Here is a 22775-nt window from a genome sequence, read left to right as displayed (position 1 = left end):
AATACAAAAGAAATTCCGGTGCGCATTTGGTCCTAAGCGTTTGGTAATCGGTTGGGTCGCTGTTTGATGACGTATTTGACATTGGTATGGAGCACTCGTGAAAAGTTGCTAACTAGCTAGCTTGTAAGGTAGCTGCAATTATTCTATTTTATCTAGCAAAAGTCAGAAACATGTAGCTACATACACGAATATACGATGTAGTAAAGCTTAGACGTAGCGAAATTAGTAGATTTAATTTGAAACTTGCTTTAATAACCCGTGCTTGTCGGTTCAGTTGCTAGATTGTTAGCTAGCTGACCATTTGCAAAACGATGCATGTATAGCTAGCTAACCTCTTCTCTTCTCACAAGGTCCAAGCATGGCTCTTATTTCAAGATCATGCAGTGGGTTCCTCGCACAACTGTCATCACTGATGCATCACAAGGCTTTCAGGTGACAATTTGTTTTGATATAGAAGTAATCTGCCTACATTGTGTAACGTTATATGCTTTCCCTGTCTTACACTGTACTGTATTTGCTACCTACACAGATTGTACACCAAATAGTACAAGTTAAAAAAGCAAAACTCATGAACGGTAATTTTTATTTCATTTAATCTTTAGGCAAGTCAATTATGTAAATTCACATTTACAATGACGGCCTAAAAGCACAGAAATAACACACATAGAACAGATCTACCGCTTCCTTGACTTGCTTTCAATGCTAATGACTGATCTATAACTCAAATTTCTACGTGAGTTTGGTGGGTCACCCAAAAAGGTTACACATTGCAGCTTTAATAGTAAAAATATGTTCATTACTCAACAAATATTTCCATTAGCAACTACTGTCATTTACTGTCGTCATGGACGGTATCACATCTAAAAAAGGGTCTAAATAAAGATTTACAAGCAACTGTACAAATGCCTATTCTGCACCTCTGATCACTCACCTCCCAAGGATCCCCGATAGCACTAACCTAATGCCATGCACAGGTCAGAAGTCTACACCAGCTCAATAAATTGGAGGTTTCGAAAATGATATTTTTTTTCCCCCCCTCCGTTAATTTAGACCTTTTTATTTGAAGTACATACCGGCCGTGGCGGGAGTAAATTAACAAACTTATTTTATCATTATTAAGCTTGAAAGCTGGTAAATGGCTGCTTCCTGGGCTTAAAGGAGATTTGTCCCACCTACGTCCTGCAAGGCCAGATTCTGTTTGGCGTAGCCCTTGATCGTGACTCAGTTCCATTACATTTAGGGCTGTCCCCAACTAAAAAAAATCTTGGTAGACCGAAAGTCGTCTGTTCTTTCAACCATTCGATTGCTAAATTTTTTACATGTATAGAAATACCCTATGTGTTTTAATAAAATCAACTTTTTGCACTGCACTTGTCTGATGCTTTAAGCTTATTGTTTGATGCCTCAAGAGGGCGCCAGAGATCCAGACCCAACTATTCTCTTCCCACTCCTGCTGGCTTTTCGCAGATTCTGCCATTATACTCTCCTGAAGTTCCTGGTAATCGGCAACATGAGGAGTCGGTAACCTTCCTCATGTGGAATGGCAATTTATCTTACAATTTCTACCGATCTCCGTGGCTGTTATGAAACCGTTTCATTTACTTTATGATGTCTTCATATGCCAAAATCATTGTCATGTGGTTAATCAAAATTCTATGAAAATGATTCAAACCTAACAAGTAACTTCTATTGTAAACAGTCTACATAAAGCCATCAAATAAAAACATTGCAGCCTGCTGGTAGAATATATATCAGGATTTAAAATTTAAAAAATCCTATAAATCACATTGGCTACACATGGCCTGTCTGCAACGAACTTGAAACATTGTATCAACTATTAACTTGGGTCTGGCCCAAAGCTTGTGCTAGCAAACTTATGTAAGGGAAAAGAAGCAGTGCTTGACTTGGGCAGGCGCTCACCGGAGCTGAGTACTGGCACCTCACATTCTACTGCCTGAGATCCTGTTCCTCTTATACAATATTAGCTCAAAAGTATTGTGGATCTCCTGCACCTAAATATAAACAGTGAGTACCGGAACCTATTTCGGTCCAAGTCGAGCGCTGATAAGAAGCCTATTTTATGACGTTTCCACTGGATCAGCAGAGCATGACATTGTCCCCTTTCACGCTGAGTGGTTATCGAAAGGGAGAGAGCTGGAAAGATTTTTTTTCAAATACATTGAGGAACTATTGTCATTCTCAATGGATGTAAAAACAGACTTGAGGTGAAGAAAACAACGTTACTCTGAGAAGCTCCACAGTTCATTAGTGGTGGTGCATTTAGCCAATCAGAAATACTATCAGATCTACAAATGGGCACATTTTATACGTGTACATTTGCCCGCTGGCCAGGGAGCCAATAGAACTACTTCTATACGTGTGCTTCCTTACACAACATTGACAGAGGCGCTCCAAACAAAAGACAATGACTAAATTGACAGAACTCGTAAATGGAATTAAATCAACCAAAACTTGTTTCTCACAAGTATAGCATAGGTTGTGCACTCTGCAAACAATTGTTTTCACTCCCCTCAATGAGAACAGGAAGACTGGAATATGCATTCAAATAAATGACCATAACAAACCTTGTAGATTAGAAATCATAGGAATGAATGGTAAATGTTCTACTGGTGAAAAATAGAACCACCATGTCATTATCATTAGTAGACTTAATGTAGTAGCCTGGTAGAACCACCATGTCATTATCATTAGACTTAGTGTAGTAGCCTGGTAGAACCACCATGTCATTATCATTAGTAGACTTAGTGTAGTAGCCTGGTAGAACCACCATGTCATTATCATTAGTAGACTTAGTGTAGTAGCCTGGTAGAACCACCATGTCATTATCATTAGTAGACTTAGTGTAGTAGCCTGGTAGAACCACCATGTCATTATCATTAGTAGACTTAGTGTAGTAGCCTGGTAGAACCACCATGTCATTATCATTAGACTTAGTGTAGTAGCCTGGTAGAACCACCATGTCATTATCATTAGTAGACTTAGTGTAGTAGCCTGGTAGAACCACCATGTCATTATCATTAGTAGACTTAGTGTAGTAGCCTGGTAGAACCACCATGTCATTATCATTAGTAGACTTAGTGTAGTAGCCTGGTAGAACCACCATGTCATTATCAGTAGTAGACTTAGTGTAGTAGCCTGGTAGAACCACCATGTCATTATCATTAGTAGACTTAGTGTAGTAGCCTGGTATAACCACCATGTCATTATCAGTAGTAGACTTAGTGTAGTAGCCTGGTATAACCACCATGGGGCTGTAGGCCTAAGAGCACATCCTATTTAGTCTTAATACCGTGACTTGCTGAGGCCTGTATTTCAATACCTATACAGTCAGAAATCACTTCCTGTCTCGGTCAATGAGGGAAGATTTAAAATAGACACGATGTCGGCGTGCACGTTGTTGCATTACTCCACGGAGCAAAAATGTAACCATTTTAGTAATGAGCGTTTTTCTGAAAATTCAAACGATCCACCTGCAACTAGACACGGACATTTTATAAGCTCCGTGATTGGCCTAATAGGAACGACGACGGTATCGATCAGGTTGGTTGAAAAGTACCTTTCCGATTAAGGCAGCCCCCCTCACCGATTCAGAGGGGTTGGGTTAAATCCAGGAGACACATTTCAGTTGAATACATTCAGTTGGACAACTGACTAGGTTTCCCCCTGTCCAGTAACACCCAGTCATGGATACCAAACATCTTTGTACACCAGATCATGTGATCCAACCAATCTGTAGCTATGTATCGGCTAGTGGCCTGATGTCGAGTTGTCTGTTATGAAAGGCCAAACATTTTTCTCTGAACACAAGGTTACATGACGTGCACAATCGTTCTTATTGTATTTGAATTACGGAGTGATTCCTAGCATGGTTCTAGCCGGCCCTCTGCCCAGTACCCTGCCCTGAACTTTAGTCACTGTCACGAGACAGCTACCACCCGGTTACTCTACCCTGCACCTTAGAGGCTGCTGCCCTGTGTACATAGTAATGGAACACTGGTCCCTTTTAAGAAGGAGCGCTGGTCCCTTTTAAGAAGGAGCGCTGGTCCCTTTTAAGAAGGAGCGCTGGTCCCTTTTAAGAAGGAGCGCTGGTCCCTTTTAAGAAGGAACGCTGGTCCCTTTTAAGAAGGAACGCTGGTCCCTTTTAAGAAGGAGCGCTGGTCCCTTTTAAGAAGGAGCGCTGGTCCTTTTAAGAAGGAGCGCTGGTCCCTTTTAAGAAGGAACGCTGGTCCCTTTTAAGAAGGAACGCTGGTCCCTTTTAAGAAGGAACGCTGGTCCCTTTTAAGAAGGAACGCTGGTCCCTTTTAAGAAGGAACGCTGGTCCCTTTTAAGAAGGAACGCTGGTCCCTTTTAAGAAGGAGCGCTGGTCCCTTTTAAGAAGGAGCGCTGGTCCCTTTTAAGAAGGAGCGCTGGTCCCTTTTAAGAAGGAGCGCTGGTCCCTTTTAAGAAGGAGCGCTGGTCCCTTTTAAGAAGGAGCGCTGGTCCCTTTTAAGAAGGAGCGCTGGTCCCTTTTAAGAAGGAGCGCTGGTCCCCTTTTAAGAAGGAGCGCTGGTCCCTTTTAAGAAGGAGCGCTGGTCCCTTTTAAGAAGGAGCGCTGGTCCCTTTTAAGAAGGAGCGCTGGTCCCTTTTAAGAAGGAGCGCTGGCCACTTGAATAACGGAACGCTGGGCCACTTGAATAACAGAACAAAACATGATATTGGTCACACAGAAAACAAAATGGCACCTTATTCTCTGTATAATCCAACTGGTCACTTGAATAACAGAGCACTAGTCACTTTAATAATGTTTACTTACTGTTTTACCCACCTCATATGTATATACTGTATTCTAGTCATGGTTCATCCTATATAACTACTGTTGTCCACTTCATATGTATATACTGTATTCTAGTCATGGTTCATCCTATATAACTACTGTTGTCCACTTCATATGTATATACTGTATTCTAGTCTAGGTTCATCCTATATAACTACTGCTGTCCACTTCATATGTATATACTGTATTCTAGTCATGGTTCATCCTATATAACTACTGTTGTCCACTTCATATGTATATACTGTATTCTAGTCTAGGTTCATCCTATATAACTACTGCTGTCCACTTCATATGTATATACTGTATTCTAGTTCATCCTATATAACTACTGCTGTCCACTTCATATGTATATACTGTATTCTAGTCTAGGTTCATCCTATATAACTACTGCTGTTCACTTCATATGTATATACTGTATTCTAGTCATGGTTCATCCTGTTGTCCACTTCATATGTATATACTGTATTCTAGTCATGGTTCATCCTATATAACTACTGTTGTCCACTTCATATGTATATACTGTATTCTAGTCATGGTTCATCCTGTTGTCCACTTCATATGTATATACTGTATTCTAGTCATGGTTCATCCTATATAACTACTGTTGTCCACTTCATATGTATATACTGTATTCTAGTCATGGTTCATCCTATATAACTACTGCTGTTCACTTCATATGTCCACTTCATATGTATATACTGTATTCTAGTCATGGTTCATCCTATATAACTACTGTTGTCCACTTCATATGTATATACTGTATTCTAGTCATGGTTCATCCTATATAACTACTGTTGTCCACTTCATATGTATATACTGTATTCTAGTCATGGTTCATCCTATATAACTACTGTTGTCCACTTCATATGTATATACTGTATTCTAGTCATGGTTCATCCTATATAACTACTGTTGTCCACTTCATATGTATATACTGTATTCTAGTCAAGGCTCATCCTGTTCAACTATTGCTCTACATCCTATTCTTCAGATATACAGTGCTACATACATATTCTACCATGTACTGTCCATTTATAGTCTATACATACACATATATTTAGACTCTGGACTCTGTTGCTAGTCCTAATATTTATATTTATTTATTCCATTATTTAAGTTGTTAATTGCGTGTATTGTTAGATACTACCACACTGTTGGAGCTAGGAACCAAGCGTTTAGTTAGATACTACTGCACTGTTGGAGCTAGGAACCAAGCGTTTAGTTAGATACTACTGCACTGTTGGAGCTAGGAACCAAGCGTTTAGTTAGATACTACCACACTGTTGGAGCTAGGAACACAAGCATTTAGTTAGATACTACTGCACTGTTGGAGCTGGGAACACAAGCATTTAGTTAGATACTACTGCACTGTTGGAGCTAGGAACACAAGCATTTAGTTAGATACTACCACACTGTTGGAGCTAGGAACACAAGCATTTAGTTAGATACTACTGCACTGTTGGAGCTGGGAACACAAGCATTTAGTTAGATACTACTGCACTGTTGGAGCTAGGAACACAAGCATTTAGTTAGATACTACTGCACTGTTGGAGCTAGGAACACAAGCATTTAGTTAGATACTACTGCACTGTTGGAGCTAGGAACACAAGCATTTAGTTAGATACTACTGCACTGTTGGAGCTAGGAACCAAGCGTTTAGTTAGATACTACTGCACTGTTGGAGCTAGGAACCAAGCGTTTAGTTAGATACTACCACACTGTTGGAGCTAGGAACCAAGCGTTTAGTTAGATACTACCACACTGTTGGAGCTAGGAACATAAGCATTTAGTTAGATACTACTGCACTGTTGGAGCTAGGAACCAAGCGTTTAGTTAGATACTACCACACTGTTGGAGCTAGGAACACAAGCATTTAGTTAGATACTACTGCACTGTTGGAGCTAGGAACACAAGCATTTAGTTAGATACTACTGCACTGTTGGAGCTAGGAACACAAGCATTTAGTTAGATACTACCACACTGTTGGAGCTAGGAACACAAGCATTTAGTTAGATACTACTGCACTGTTGGAGCTGGGAACACAAGCATTTAGTTAGATACTACTGTTGGAGCTAGGAACACAAGCATTTAGTTAGATACTACTGCACTGTTGGAGCTAGGAACACAAGCATTTAGTTAGATACTACCACACTGTTGGAGCTAGGAACACAAGCATTTAGTTAGATACTACCACACTGTTGGAGCTAGGAACACAAGCATTTAGTTAGATACTACTGCACTGTTGGAGCTGGGAACACAAGCATTTAGTTAGATACTACTGCACTGTTGGAGCTAGGAACCAAGCGTTTAGTTAGATACTACTGCACTGTTGGAGCTAGGAACACAAGCATTTAGTTAGATATTACTGCACTGTTGGAGCTAGGAACACAAGCATTTAGTTAGATATTACCACACTGTTGGAGCTAGAAACACAAGCATTTAGTTAGATATTACTGCACTGTTGGAGCTAGGAACACAAGCATTTAGTTAGATACTACTGCACTGTTGGAGCTAGGAACCAAGCGTTTAGTTAGATACTACTGCACTGTTGGAGCTAGGAACACAAGCATTTAGTTAGATACTACTGCACTGTTGGAGCTAGGAACCAAGCGTTTAGTTAGATACTACTGCACTGTTGGAGCTAGGAACCAAGCGTTTAGTTAGATACTACTGCACTGTTGGAGCTAGGAACCAAGCATTTAGTTAGATACTACTGCACTGTTGGAGCTGGGAACACAAGCATTTAGTTAGATACTACTGCACTGTTGGAGCTAGGAACACAAGCATTTAGTTAGATACTACTGCACTGTTGGAGCTGGGAACACAAGCATTTAGTTAGATACTACTGCACTGTTGGAGCTAGGAACACAAGCATTTAGTTAGATATTACTGCACTGTTGGAGCTGGGAACACAAGCATTTAGTTAGATACTACTGCACTGTTGGAGCTAGGAACACAAGCATTTAGTTAGATATTACTGCACTGTTGGAGCTAGGAACACAAGCATTTAGTTAGATACTACTGCACTGTTGGAGCTAGGAACACAAGCATTTAGTTAGATACTACTGCACTGTTGGAGCTAGGAACACAAGCATTTAGTTAGATACTACTGCACTGTTGGAGCTAGGAACACAAGCATTTAGTTAGATATTACTGCACTGTTGGAGCTAGGAACACAAGCATTTAGTTAGATACTACTGCACTGTTGGAGCTGGGAACACAAGAATTTAGTTAGATATTTCTGCACTAACCATGTGTATGTGACCATTAACATCTGATAAACGTGTGTATGTGACCAATAACATCTGATTTTGAATGACTTGTCGTCTTGGCCACACGGAGTATATTCTTATGATATCATCTCTCTCTATATATATATATATATACATCTCTCTATCTCTCTATATATATACATCTCTCTATCTCTCTATATATATATATACATCTCTCTATCTCTCTCTATATATACATCTCTATCTCTCTACTGTATATAGGAATACATCATTTAGTCTATCTCTCTATATATATATATACATCTTCTATCTCTCTATATATATATATACATCTCTCTATCTCTCATTTAGTTAGATATACAACTGTTGGAGCTATCTCTCTCTATATATATATACATCTCTATCTCTCTTTATATATATATACATCTCTCTCTCTCTATATATATATATACTGCACTCTCTATCTCTCTATCTATATTTAGTTAGATACATCTCTCTATCTCTATATACATACATCTACTCTATCTCTATATTTATACATACATCTCTCTATAGGAATATACATTTAGTTAGATCTCTACTGTTATAGCTAGGAATACATCATTTCTATCTCTATGCATGTTATACATCATTCTCTATATATATATACATCTCTCTATCTCTCTCTTAGTATATATACATCTCTCTACTGTTATAATACATACATCTCTAGATACTCTCTCTGTTCTAGGAATATATATATATATACATACTCTCTATCTGTTCTGGGAATATATATTTATATACATCTCTCTATCTCTCTCACAATATTTAGTTAGATATACATCTCTCTATCTCTATATATTTAGTTAGATCTCTCTATCTAGGAACTCTATATTTATATATATACACACTGTTGGAGCTGGGAACACTATCTTTAGTTAGATATACATACATCTCTCTATAGGAACACTCTCTATTTAGTTATATATACACTCTTCTATCTCTCTCTATATATATATACATCTCTCTCTATCTCTATATATATACATCTCTCTCTATCTCTATATATATACATCTCTCTCTATCTCTATATATATACATCTCTCTCTATCTCTATATATATATACATCTCTCTATCTCTCTATATATATATACATCTCTCTATCTCTATATATAGTTATATACACTCTCACTATCTCTATATATATATACATCTCTCTATCTCTCTCTATATATATATATACATCACTGTTCTCTATACAATATTTATTAGATCTACTCACTCTCTATATATATATATACATCTCTGTTGGAGCTAGGAATCTCTATATATATACATCTCTGTTATCTAGGAACTCTATATATATATATATACATCTCTTCTCTCTATATATAGTTATATACATGTTCTCTCTCTCTATATATATATATACATCTCTATCTCTCTCTTTATTAGATACTATATATATATATACATCTCTATCTCTCTCTCTATATATATATACATCTCTCTCTCTCTCTATATATATACATCTCTCTTCTAGGAATACAATATTTATAGATACTACTGCTCTGTTCTATATATATATACATCTCTCTATCTCTCTCTCTCTATATATATACATCTCTGTTAGCTCTCTCTCTAGTTATATATACATGTTCTAGGAACTATCTCTCTAGTTAGATACTATACACTCTCTGGGAACTCTATATATATACATACTACATCTCTCTATCTCTCATATATTATATACACTCTCTGTTCTCTCTAGCATTTATATATATACATCTCTCTAGAACTCTATATTTAGTTAGATATACATCTCTCTCTCTATAATATACATATACATCTCTCTATCTCACTATATATATATACATCTCTCTGTTATAGGAACACAACATCTCTATCTCTCTCTTTATATATACAATCTCATTTATCTCTCTCTATATATATACATCATTTATCTCTCTATATATATATACATCTCTATCTAGGAACACAAGCATTTAGTTAGATACATCTGCTCTGTTCTATATATATACATCTCTCTATCTCTCTATATATATATACATCTCTCTATCTCTCTATATATATATATACATCTCTCTATCTCTCTCTATATATACATCTCTCTATCTCTCTCTCTATATATACATCTCTCTATCTCTCTCTATATATACATCTCTCTATCTCTCTCTATATATACATCTCTCTATCTCTCTATATATATACATCTCTCTATCTCTCTATATATATATACATCTCTCTCTCTCTCTCTATATATATATATACATCTCTCTCTCTCTATATATATATATATACATCTCTCTCTCTCTATATATATACATATACATCTCTCTATCTCTCTATATATATATACATCTCTCTCTATATATATATATACATCTCTATCTCTCTCTTTATATATACATCTCTCTATCTCTATATATATACATCTCTCTATCTCTCTATATATATATACACATCTCTCTCTCTCTATATATATACATCTCTCTATCTCTCTATATATATACATCTCTCTATCTCTCTCTCTATATATACATCTCTCTATCTCTCTCTCTATATATACATCTCTATCTCTCTCTCTATATATACATCTCTCTATCTCTCTCTATATATACATCTCTCTCTCTCTCTATATATATATACATCTCTCTATCTATATATATATATACATCTCTATATATATATACATCTCTCTATCTCTATATATATATACATCTCTCTCGCTCTCTATATATATATACATCTCTCTATCTCTCTATATATATACATCTCTATCTCTCTCTCTATATATACATCATCTCTCTATCTCTCTCTATATATACATACATCTCTCTCTCTCTATATATATACATCTCTATCTCTCTCTCTATATATATACATCTCTCTATATATATACATCTATATATATCTATCTATATATATATACACATCTCTCTATCTCTCTCTATATATATACATCTCTCTCTCTCTATATATACATCTCTCAATCTCTCTCTATATATATACATCTCTCTATCTCTCTATATATATATACATCTCTCTCTCTCTCTCTATATATATACATCTCTCTATCTCTATATATATACATCTCTCTCTCTCTATATATATATACATCTCTATCTATCTCTCTCTATATATATACATCTCTCTCTCTCTATATATATACATCTCTCTCTCTCTATATATATACATCTCTCTCTCTCTATATCTCTCTCTCTATATATATACATCTCTCTATCTCTCTCTATATATATATACATCTCTCTATCTCTCTCTATATATATATACATCTCTCTCTCTCTATATATATACATCTCTCTATCTCTCTCTATATATATACATCTCTCTATCTCTCTCTATATATATATATACATCTCTCTCTCTCTATATATACATCTCTATCTATCTCTCTATATATATACATCTCTCTCTCTCTATATATATACATCTCTCTCTCTCTCTATATATATATACATCTCTCTATCTCTCTCTATATATATACATCTCTCTATCTCTCTCTCTCTATATATATATATATATATATATATATATATACATCTCTCTATCTCTCTCTATATATATACATCTCTCTCTCTCTATATATACATCTCTCTATCTCTCTCTATATATATATACATCTCTCTATCTCTCTCTCTCTATATATATATACATCTCTCTATCTCTATATATATACATCTCTCTCTCTCTCTATATATACATCTCTCTATCTCTCTCTATATATATACATCTCTCTATCTCTCTCTATATATATACATCTCTCTCTATATATATACATCTCTCTCTCTATATATATACATCTCTCTCTCTCTATATATATACATCTCTCTCTCTATATATATACATCTCTCTCTCTCTATATATATACATCTCTCTCTCTCTATATATATATACATCTCTCTCTCTATATATATATACATCTCTCTATCTCTCTCTATATATATACATCTCTCTATCTCTCTCTATATATATACATCTCTCTATCTCTCTCTATATATATACACATCTCTCTCTCTCTCTATATATACATCTCTCTATCTCTCTCTATATATATACATCTCTCTCTCTATATATACATCTCTCTATCTCTCTCTATATATATACATCTCTCTATCTCTATATATATACATCTCTCTATCTCTCTCTATATATACATCTCTCTCTCTCTATATATACATCTCTCTATCTCTCTCTATATATATATACATCTCTCTATCTCTCTCTCTCTATATATATATACATCTCTCTATCTCTCTATATATATATACATCTCTCTATCAGCTCTCTATATATATACATCTCTATCTCTCTATATATATATACATCTCTCTATCTCTCTATATATATATACATCTCTATCTCTCTCTATATATATATACATCTCTCTCTCTCTATATATATATACATCTCTCTCTCTCTATATATATACATCTCTCTCTATATATATATACATCTCTCTCTCTATATATATACATCTCTCTATCTCTCTCTATATATACATCTCTCTATCTCTCTCTATATATACATCTCTCTATCTCTCTCTATATATATACATCTCTCTCTCTCTCTATATATACATCTCTCTATCTCTCTCTATATATACATCTCTCTCTCTCTATATATATACATCTCTCTATATATATACATCTCTCTCTATATATATACATCTCTCTATCTCTCTCTATATATACATCTCTCTATCTCTCTCTATATATATACATCTCTCTCTCTCTCTCTATATATACATCTCTCTATCTCTCTCTATATATACATCTCTCTATCTCTCTCTATATATATACATCTCTCTATCTCTCTCTCTATATATATATATATATATACACATCTCTCTATCTCTCTCTATATATATACATCTCTCTATCTCTATCTCTCTATATATATACATCTCTCTCTCTATATATATACATCTCTCTATCTCTATCTCTCTATATATATACATCTCTCTCTATATATATATATACATCTCTCTATCTCTCTCTATATATATACATCTCTCTCTCTATATATATATACATCTCTCTATCTCTCTCTATATATATACATCTCTCTCTCTCTCTCTATATATACATATCTCTATCTCTCTCTATATATATACATCTCTCTATCTCTCTATATATATATACATCTCTCTCTCTCTCTATATATATACATCTCTCTATCTCTCTCTATATATATACATCTCTCTCTCTCTCTATATATATATACATCTCTCTATCTCTCTCTATATATATACATCTCTCTATCTCTCTCTATATATATACATCTCTCTCTCTCTCTATATATATACATCTCTCTCTCTCTCTATATATATACATCTCTATCTCTCTCTCTCTATATATATATACATCTCTCTATCTCTCTATATATATATACATCTCTCTATCTCTCTCTATATATATACATCTCTCTATCTCTCTCTATATATATACATCTCTCTATCTCTCTCTCTATATATATATACATCTCTCTCTCTATATATCTCTATATATATATATACACATCTCTCTCTATATATATATATATACATATATCTGTATATATATATATATACATCTCTCTCTATATATATATATATATATACATCTATGTATATATATATACATATATATATATACATCTCTCTATCTCTCTATCTCTCTCTATATATATACATCTCTATCTCTCTCTCTATATATATATACATCTCTCTCTATATATATATATATATATATATACATCTCTATATATATATATATACATATCTATCTCTCTATATATATACATCTCTCTCTCTATATATATACATCTCTCTCTATATATATATACATCTCTCTATCTATACATCTCTCAATTCAATTTCAATTCAAGGGGCTTTATTGGCATGGGAAACATGTGTTAACATTGCCAAAGCAAGTGAGGTAGATAATATACAAAAGTGAAATAAACAATAAAAATTAACAGTAAACATTACACATACAGAGGTTTCAAAACAAAGACATTACAAATGTCATATTTTATATATATATATACAGTGTTGTAACAAGGTACAAATGTTTAAAGAACACAAGGGAAAATAAATAAGCATAAATATGGGTTGTATTTACAATGGTGTTTGTTCTTCACTGGTTGCCCTTTTCTCGTGGCAACAGGTCACAAATCTTGCTGCTGTGATGGAACACTGTGGAATTTCACCCAAAAGATATGGGAGTTTTTCAAAATTGGATTTGTTTTCGAATTCTTTGTGGATCTGTGTAATCTGGGGAAAATATGTCTCTCTATGGTCATACGTTGGACAGGAGGTTAGGAAGTGCAGCTCAGTTTCCACCTAATTTTGTGGGCAGTGTGCACATAGCCTGTCTTCTCTTGAGAGCCATGTCTGCCTACGGCAGCCTTTCTCAATAGCAAGGCTATGCTCAGAGTCTGTACAAAGATTTCCTTAAGTTTGGGTCAGTCACAGTGGTCAGGTATTCTGCCGCTGTGTACTCTCTGTTTAGGGCCAAGTAGCATTCTAGTTTACTCTGTTTTTTTGTTAATTCTTTCCAATGTGTAAAGTAATTATCTTTTTGTTTTCTCATGATTTGGTTGGGTCTAATATCTATACATCTCTCTCTATCTATACATCTCTCTCTATCTATACATCTCTCTCTATCTATACATCTCTCTCTATCTATACATCTCTCTCTATCTATACATCTCTCTCTATCTATACATCTCTCTCTCTCTATACATCTCTCTCTCTCTATACATCTCTCTCTCTCTATACATCTCTCTCTCTCTATACATCTCTCTCTCTCTATACATCTCTCTCTCTCTCTATACATCTCTCTCTCTCTCTATACATCTCTCTCTCTCTCTATACATCTCTCTCTCTCTCTATACATCTCTCTCTCTATACATCTCTCTCTCTCTCTATACATCTCTCTCTCTCTCTATACATCTCTCTCTCTCTATACATCTCTCTCTCTCTATACATCTCTCTCTCTCTATACATCTCTCTCTCTCTATACATCTCTCTCTCTCTATACATCTCTCTCTCTCTCTATACATCTCTCTCTCTCTATACATCTCTCTCTCTCTCTATACATCTCTCTCTCTCTCTATACATCTCTCTCTCTCTCTATACATCTCTCTCTATACATCTCTCTCTCTCTATACATCTCTCTCTCTCTATACATCTCTCTCTCTCTATACATCTCTCTCTCTCTCTATACATCTCTCTCTCTCTCTCTCTCTCTATACATCTCTCTCTCTCTATACATCTCTCTCTCTCTCTATACATCTCTCTATCTATACATCTTTCTCTCTATCTATATACATCTTTCTCTCTCTCTATACATCTCTCTCTATCTATACATCTCTCTCTATATCTATACATCTCTCTCTCTCTCTCTATACATCTCTCTCTCTCTCTATACATCTCTCTCTATCTATACATCTTTCTCTATATCTATACATCTCTCTATATCTATACTCTCTCTCTCTCTCTCTATACATCTCTCTCTCTCTCTCTCTCTCTCTCTCTCTCTCTCTATACATCTCTCTCTCTCTCTCTCTATACATCTCTCTCTCTCTCTCTCTCTCTCTATACATCTCTCTCTCTCTCTCTATACATCTCTCTCTCTCTCTCTCTCTCTCTCTCTACATCTACATCTCTCTCTCTCTACATCTCTCTCTACATCTCTCTCTCTCTCTCTCTCTCTCTACATCTCTCTCTCTCTCTATACATCTCTCTCTACATCTCTCTCTCCATCATCTCTACATCTCTCTCTCTCTATACATCTCTCTCTCTCTCTCTCTATACATCTCTCTCTCTCTCTCTATACATCTCTCTCTCTCTCTCTCTATACATCTCTCTCTCTCTCTATACATCTCTCTCTCTCTCTCTCTATACATCTCTCTCTCTATACATCTCTCTCTCTCTCTCTATACATCTCTCTCTCTCTCTCTATACATCTCTCTCTCTCTCTATACATCTCTCTCTCTCTCTCTATACATCTCTCTCTATATCTATACATCTCTCTCTCTCTCTCTATACATCTCTCTCTCTCTATACATCTCTCTCTCTCTCTATACATCTCTCTCTCTCTCTATACATCTCTCTCTCTCTCTCTCTCTATACATCTCTCTCTATCTATACATCTCTCTCTCTCTCTATACATCTCTCTCTCTCTCTATACATCTCTCTCTCTCTCTCTATACATCTCTCTCTCTCTCTATACATCTCTCTCTCTCTATACATCTCTCTCTCTCTCTATACATCTCTCTCTCTCTCTCTCTATACATCTCTCTCTCTCTCTATACATCTCTCTCTCTCTCTATACATCTCTCTCTCTCTCTATACATCTCTCTCTCTCTATACATCTCTCTCTCTCTCTATACATCTCTCTCTCTCTCTATACATCTCTCTCTCTCTCTCTATACATCTCTCTCTCTCTCTCTCTACATCTCTCTACATCTCTCTCTCTCTCTCTCTCTCTCTACATCTCTCTCTCTCTATACATCTCTCTCTACATCTCTCTCTCCATCTCTCTCTACATCTCTCTCTCCATCTCTCTCTACATCTCTCTCTCTCTCTATACATCTCTCTCTCTCTCTCTCTATACATCTCTCTCTCTCTCTCTCTATACATCTCTCTCTCTCTCTCTATACATCTCTCTCTCTCTCTCTATACATCTCTCTCTCTCTCTCTATACATCTCTCTCTATATCTATACATCTCTCTCTATATCTATACATCTCTCTCTCTCTCTATACATCTCTCTCTCTCTCTCTATACATCTCTCTCTATATCTCTCTATATCATCTCTCTCTCTATACATCTCTCTCTCTCTATACATCTCTCTCTCTCTCTATACATCTCTCTCTCATCTCTCTCTCTCTATACATCTCTCTCTCTCTATACATCTCTCTCTCTCTCTATACATCTCTCTCTCTATACATCTCTCTCTCTCTCTATACATCTCTCTCTCTCTCTATACATCTCTCTCTCTCTCTATACATCTCTCTCTCTCTCTATACATCTCTCTCTCTCTATACATCTCTCTCTCTCTATACACATCTCTCTCTCTCTCTATACATCTCTCTCTCTATACATCTCTCTCTCTCTATACATCTCTCTCTCTCTCTCTATACATCTCTCTCTCTCTCTCTATACATCTCTCTCTCTCTCTCTATACATCTCTCTCTCTCTCTATACATCTCTCTCTCTCTCTATACATCTCTCTCTCTATACATCTCTCTCTCTCTCTATACATCTCTCTCTCTCTCTATACATCTCTCTCTCTCTCTATACATCTCTCTCTCTCTCTATACATCTCTCTCTCTCTCTATACATCTCTCTCTATATCTATACATCTCTCTCTCTCGTAGTGTGTCAACAGCCGCAGCAGCCATCCAGAAAATGACCAGGGTTCGTGTTGTTGACAACAGTCCACTGGGTAGTACCCCATGGCACCGTTCCCCTAGAGTCATCCACGTGTACACCAAGAACGGAGTGGGCAAGGTGGGCGACCGCGTTCTGCTGGCCATCAAGGGAGGGAAGAAAAAAGCTCTTATCGTTGGCCACAAGATGCCCGGAGAGCGGATGAACCCGCGTTTTGACTCCAACAACGTTGTCCTGATTGAAGACAACGGTAACCCTACGGGAACTAGAATTAAGGTTCCACTACCGACACACTTGCGTAAAATGGAAGGAGACTATTCCAAACTGTTGGCCATCGCTAGCCGGTTTGTGTAGTTCTGTAACAGGGCAGCAGGGTAGCCTAGTGGTTAGAGACTAGTAACCGGAATGTTGCAAGTTCAAACCCCCGAGCTGACAAGGTACAAATCTGTCGTTCTGCCCCTGAACAGGCAGTTAACCCACTGTTCCTAGGCCATCATTGAAAATAAGAATTTGTTCTTAACTGACTTGCCTAGTTAAATAAAGGTTCAAATTAAAAACAGAAGGTTCTTCGTTATTAGTTGTGATGACAGCCGTTGGCTCCTCACACAGGATCACGTCTATGGAGGTGATTCCTAGCACATTTTTCACGTAGTCTCCCATTGACATCAACGTACGACTAAGTGAAACATTTGACTTTTAAGTGGGCTGTGTGCCCCTATGTTAGGCCAATGGAAATCTCTCCAAATGTCTCTCCACATGTTATTGGTAATGAAACCGTGTTGTCAATGTAAACAGACCCTTTTTTCTTGTCATTTATGTTGTTTTGATATAAATAAAGTTTACATTATACAAATGACGCATCTGTATTATTCCTCAGGGTGAACTTTTAGGGCCGGTTTCCCGGACACTGATGAGCGTTGTCCTGGACAATGACAAGTTCAAAGGAGAATCTGAATTTTAAATCTTCCACAGTATTTAGTCCAAGACTAATGACTTTTTTTTTTGGTGTCCAGGAAAATGTCGAACTCGAGGAAAGTCCTACAACGATAAATCAAGGACCTAGGTGACATGAGGCTCATCACAGCCTACTGTTCAAATGACTGTTCATTCTAATAGGTGGGACTCAGAATTATGCCTCACCTACCCCTTTTGCTCACTGCGTGTTCTGTAATTACAGTAGTTAACTTTTTGTTCCCAAATGAATGCCGGTTAATTTAATTCCTTTTTGGATCCTTTCTTGAACATTTCCACTTACAAGGAACATTCAAATAGAAATATGTTGTGTAGAACGAGCGAGGCACTACAAGGCACATTCACATAGAAATATGTTGTGTAGAACGAGCAAGGCACTACAAGGCACATTCACATAGAAATATGTTGTGTAGAACGAGCAAGGCACTACATGGAACATTCAGATAGAAATATGTTGTGTAGAACGAGCGAGGCACTACATGGAACATTCAGATTAGAAATATGTTGTGTAGAACGAGCAAGGATCTGACATATAGAAGAAAGATTCATGGCACCTCTTTGCTTGGGGACCAGATGGTGAATTTGATTCTGGAAAATGGACCTCTGGGGTCCTTTACAAGCCAGAATGTTAAAGAAAATGATATTTGAACTTACTCTGCCAATGTGTCCTTGGTGTTGGTCCTTCAACTGCTCAGATTGAGACGTCTCCAAAATAAAGTGTAGTTTACCCCACTTGTTAAGAATGCTGGTACTGCAGTTAATAAGTCTGATCACCTGGCGCACAACCATGGAGACACCTGCAAGACTTTGGTTAGTGCTCATGGTTTACGTGCTCTTCTTCCGTCACGCGCGCTCTTCTTCCGTCACGCGCGCGCTCTTCTTCCGTCACGCGCGCGCTCTTCTTCCGTCACGCGCGCGCTCTTCTTCCGTCACGCGCACTTGCCTTTGGTCATGAGCAATGCAGGTCCTGATTGCCACCCAGGCTGTGTTTAGAGAAGACAGGCAGCCCCAATTTCAGATTTTTTTTTCGCTTATTGTTCTTTTGACCAATCAGATCAGCTCTGAAATAGATCAATTGTGATGAATCAAAAGACTGATTAGTTTCACCATCAGGACCAGTTTTATATCTAGGTCAAATATGTTCATTTCTACTGTGTGTGTGTGTGTGTGTGTGTGTGTGTGAACTTGATGAAAGCCATGCCTCTTATGATTGTAAATGTCAAGAGTTTCAAAGACCATGAAGCACAGTGTTCAATCCTAGGAGTTAACATGAACATGTATTTACTGAAGGTAAAACCCTACATTTACAATCACTAGCTTTTGCAGAGAGGATTGACACAATCAGAACTTTTCAAACAGCAACATGTAGATATTAGATGCACTCAGAAAAGCATTGGGATAAATTAAGTGGTCTTATTTACTCATACATTTTAAAATGTAATGTATGGGGAGAGGCATATTTTTAGTACAGTAGACATTGATGGATGTAATTATGTTGGAACGTTTTCCTCTCATTGCTTCCTTTGGTCTTATAGATCATTTATATAGACAACTCGAATACATTTGAATGAAAATTAGATTAACTATCCCTTTAATACAATCAACTCAAATATATTTTACCCAATGAAAATTAGATCAACCATCCCTTTAATACAATCAACTCAAATATATTTTACCCAATGAAAATTAGATCAACCATCCCTTTAATACAATCCCTTTAACTACAATACAATCAACTCAAATACATTTTACCCAATGAAAATTAGATCAACTATCCCTTTAATACAATCAACTCAAATACATTTTGAATGAAAATTAGATCAACCATCCCTTTAATACAATCAACTCAAATACATTTTACCCAATGAAAATTAGATCAACCATCCCTTTAATACAATCCACTCAAATACATTTTACCCAATGAAAATTAGATCAACCATCCCTTTAATACAATCCACTCAAATACATTTTACCCAATGAAAATTAGATCAACCATCCCTTTAATACAATCCACTCGAATACATTTGAATGAAAATTAGATCAACCATCCCTTTAATACAATCCACTCAAATATATTTTACCCAATGAAAATTAGATCAACCATCCCTTTAATACAATCCACTCAAATATATTTTACCCAATGAAAATTAGATCAACCATCCCTTTAATACAATCAACTCAAATACATTTTACCCAATGAAAATTAGATCAACCATCCCTTTAATACAATCCACTCAAATACATTTTACCCAATGAAAATTAGATCAACCATCCCTTTAATACAATCAACTCAAATACATTTTACCCAATGAAAATTAGATCAACCATCCCGTTAATCTGCATTGTAATCCAATCCACGTGGTCTGAGTATCTAAAATATTATCCAATACGAGATGTTTTAAACCCATAAAAACTATGATTTGTTATTTGTCAGTTCTACTTTTGTTCAGTTTTAATAACTAAAATATTGTATTTCCTCATATACAGTAACATTCTACAACTGCAGTACCATGATCGCCACACTGAGACTCAATACAATACTTCCACCTAGTGGGCATAGTCAAATAATGTCCTCAAATATCAGCTGTGGCTAAAAGACATATGATATTACCCAGACCCCTGCGATAATCGAGAGCCTTCCTAACATATCTCACAAAATAATAAACCTAAAAAATCGTAAGATATATACCCTTTGTGAGTGCGTGAGCCAGATGCACTATGTGTAAATATTCCCATAACACCCCACGGTGGGTCAACCAGGTGATGAAAGAGTTCACGTGCACTAAACAGCAAAAAGACAAAACAGACTGGATCCTCTTCGGTTCAACTAACGTGATTTAAAAAAACGTGTTTCCACACAGCCATACTGATGCTTCGTGCTCTGACCCATTCTGTTCACAGACAGCTCTAGTAGGGCCGGGACGATACCAGTATGGGCTCATTAGTATCGTGCATCCCACTTTATTCACAGACACCTCTAGTAGGGCCGGGACGATACCAGTATGGGCTCATTAGTATCGTGCATCCCACTTTATTCACAGACACCTCTAGTAGGGCCGGGACGATACCAGTATGGGCTCATTAGTGTCGTGCATCCCACTTTATTCACAGACACCTCTAGTAGGGCCGGGACGATACCAGTATGGGCTCATTAGTGTCGTGCATCCCACTTTATTCACAGACACCTCTAGTAGGGCCGGGACGATACCAGTATGGGCTCATTAGTGTCGTGCATCCCACTTTATTCACAGACACCTCTAGTAGGGCCGGGACGATACCAGTATGGGCTCATTAGTGTCGTGCATCCCACTTTATTCACAGACACCTCTAGTAGGGCCGGGACGATACCAGTATGGGCTCATTAGTGTCGTGCATCCCACTTTATTCACAGACAGATCTACAATTCCACAGTGAATAAAATGTTTTTTAAAAAACATTTTGCATAGGCAACCCCGTAGCTGGGGGGGGGTCTTTAGCTTGGTCGGGAGGGTCTCGCCCTGCATTACATGGCTAGTAGGACCCTCACTGCTATATGGGGTTAGCTGAGGTGGGTTGGGTGAGGGGGCTTGCTGTACTGTAGTTGGCAGGCTGAGGGGGTTGGGTGAGGGGGCTTGCTGTAGTGTAGTTGGCAGGCTGAGGGGGTGGGTGAGGGGCTTGCTGTAGTGTAGTTGGCAGGCTGAGGGGGTGGGTGGGGGCGCTCTGTAGTGTAGTTGGCAGGCTGAGGGGGTTGGGTGAGAGGGCTTGCTGTAGTTGGCAGGCTGAGGGGGGTTGGGTGAGGGGGCTTGCTGTAGTTGGCAGGCTGAGGGGGGTGGGTGAGGGGGCGCTCTGTAGTGTAGTTGGCAGGCTGGGGGGGGGGGGTGAGGGGGCTTGCTGTAGTGTAGTTGGCAGGCTGAGGGTGGGTGGGTGAGGGGCTTGCTGTAGTGTAGTTGGCAGGGGAGGGGGTGGGTGAGGGGGCTTGCTGTAGTGTAGTTGGCAGGCTGAGGGGGGGTGAGGGGCTTGCTGTAGTGTAGTTGGCAGGGGAGGGGTGGGTGAGGGGCTTGCTGTAGTGTAGTTGGCAGGCTGAGGGGGGTGTGAGGGGCTTGCTGTAGTGTAGTTGGCAGGCTGAGGGGGTGGGTGAGGGGGCTTGCTGTAGTGTAGTTGGCAGGGGAGGGGGTGGGTGAGGGGCTTGCTGTAGTGTAGTTGGCAGGCTGAGGGGGGTGGGTGAGGGGGCTTGCTGTAGTGTAGTTGGCTGGCTGAGGGGGTGGGTGAGGGGCTTGCTGTAGTGTAGTTGGCTGGCTGAGGGGGTGGGTGAGGGGGGCTTGCTGTAGTGTAGTTGGCAGGCTGAGGGGCT

At 37.6% G+C, this 22775-nt stretch overlaps 1 protein-coding gene across 2 annotated transcripts; it reads left to right on the top strand.

Moving 5' to 3' along the window:
• Positions 1-31: 31 nt before the first annotated feature.
• mrpl14 (mitochondrial ribosomal protein L14) lies at positions 32-18329 on the top strand. 2 transcript variants are annotated; one of them, XM_065007809.1, is made up of 3 exons: positions 32-128; positions 351-432; positions 17461-18329. In XM_065007809.1, the coding sequence occupies exons 2-3, from the start codon at positions 359-361 to the stop codon at positions 17825-17827; spliced, it is 441 nt and encodes a 146-aa protein (XP_064863881.1). In that variant the 5' UTR covers positions 32-128; positions 351-358; the 3' UTR covers positions 17828-18329. The 2 variants fall into 2 exon arrangements, with proteins under 2 accessions (XP_064863881.1, XP_064863882.1); XM_065007810.1 differs by having other exon boundaries at positions 83-123.
• Positions 18330-22775: the final 4446 nt, after the last annotated feature.

This window comes from Oncorhynchus nerka, linkage group LG23, assembly GCF_034236695.1.
Source record: "Oncorhynchus nerka isolate Pitt River linkage group LG23, Oner_Uvic_2.0, whole genome shotgun sequence".
Taxonomy (NCBI): Eukaryota; Metazoa; Chordata; class Actinopteri; order Salmoniformes; family Salmonidae; genus Oncorhynchus; species Oncorhynchus nerka.
The sequence above is the reverse complement of the archived record's forward strand: the minus strand, read 5'-3'. Positions and strand labels throughout refer to the sequence as shown.

Bases quoted from the DNA above. Each gene is read 5' to 3' on its own strand.
- mrpl14 (XM_065007809.1), top strand. From the start codon at position 359: ATGGCTCTTATTTCAAGATCATGCAGTGGGTTCCTCGCACAACTGTCA. The intron at 433-17,460 runs GTGACAATTTGT...TCTCTCTCGTAG, and splicing joins ATGCATCACAAGGCTTTCAG to TGTGTCAACAGCCGCAGCAG.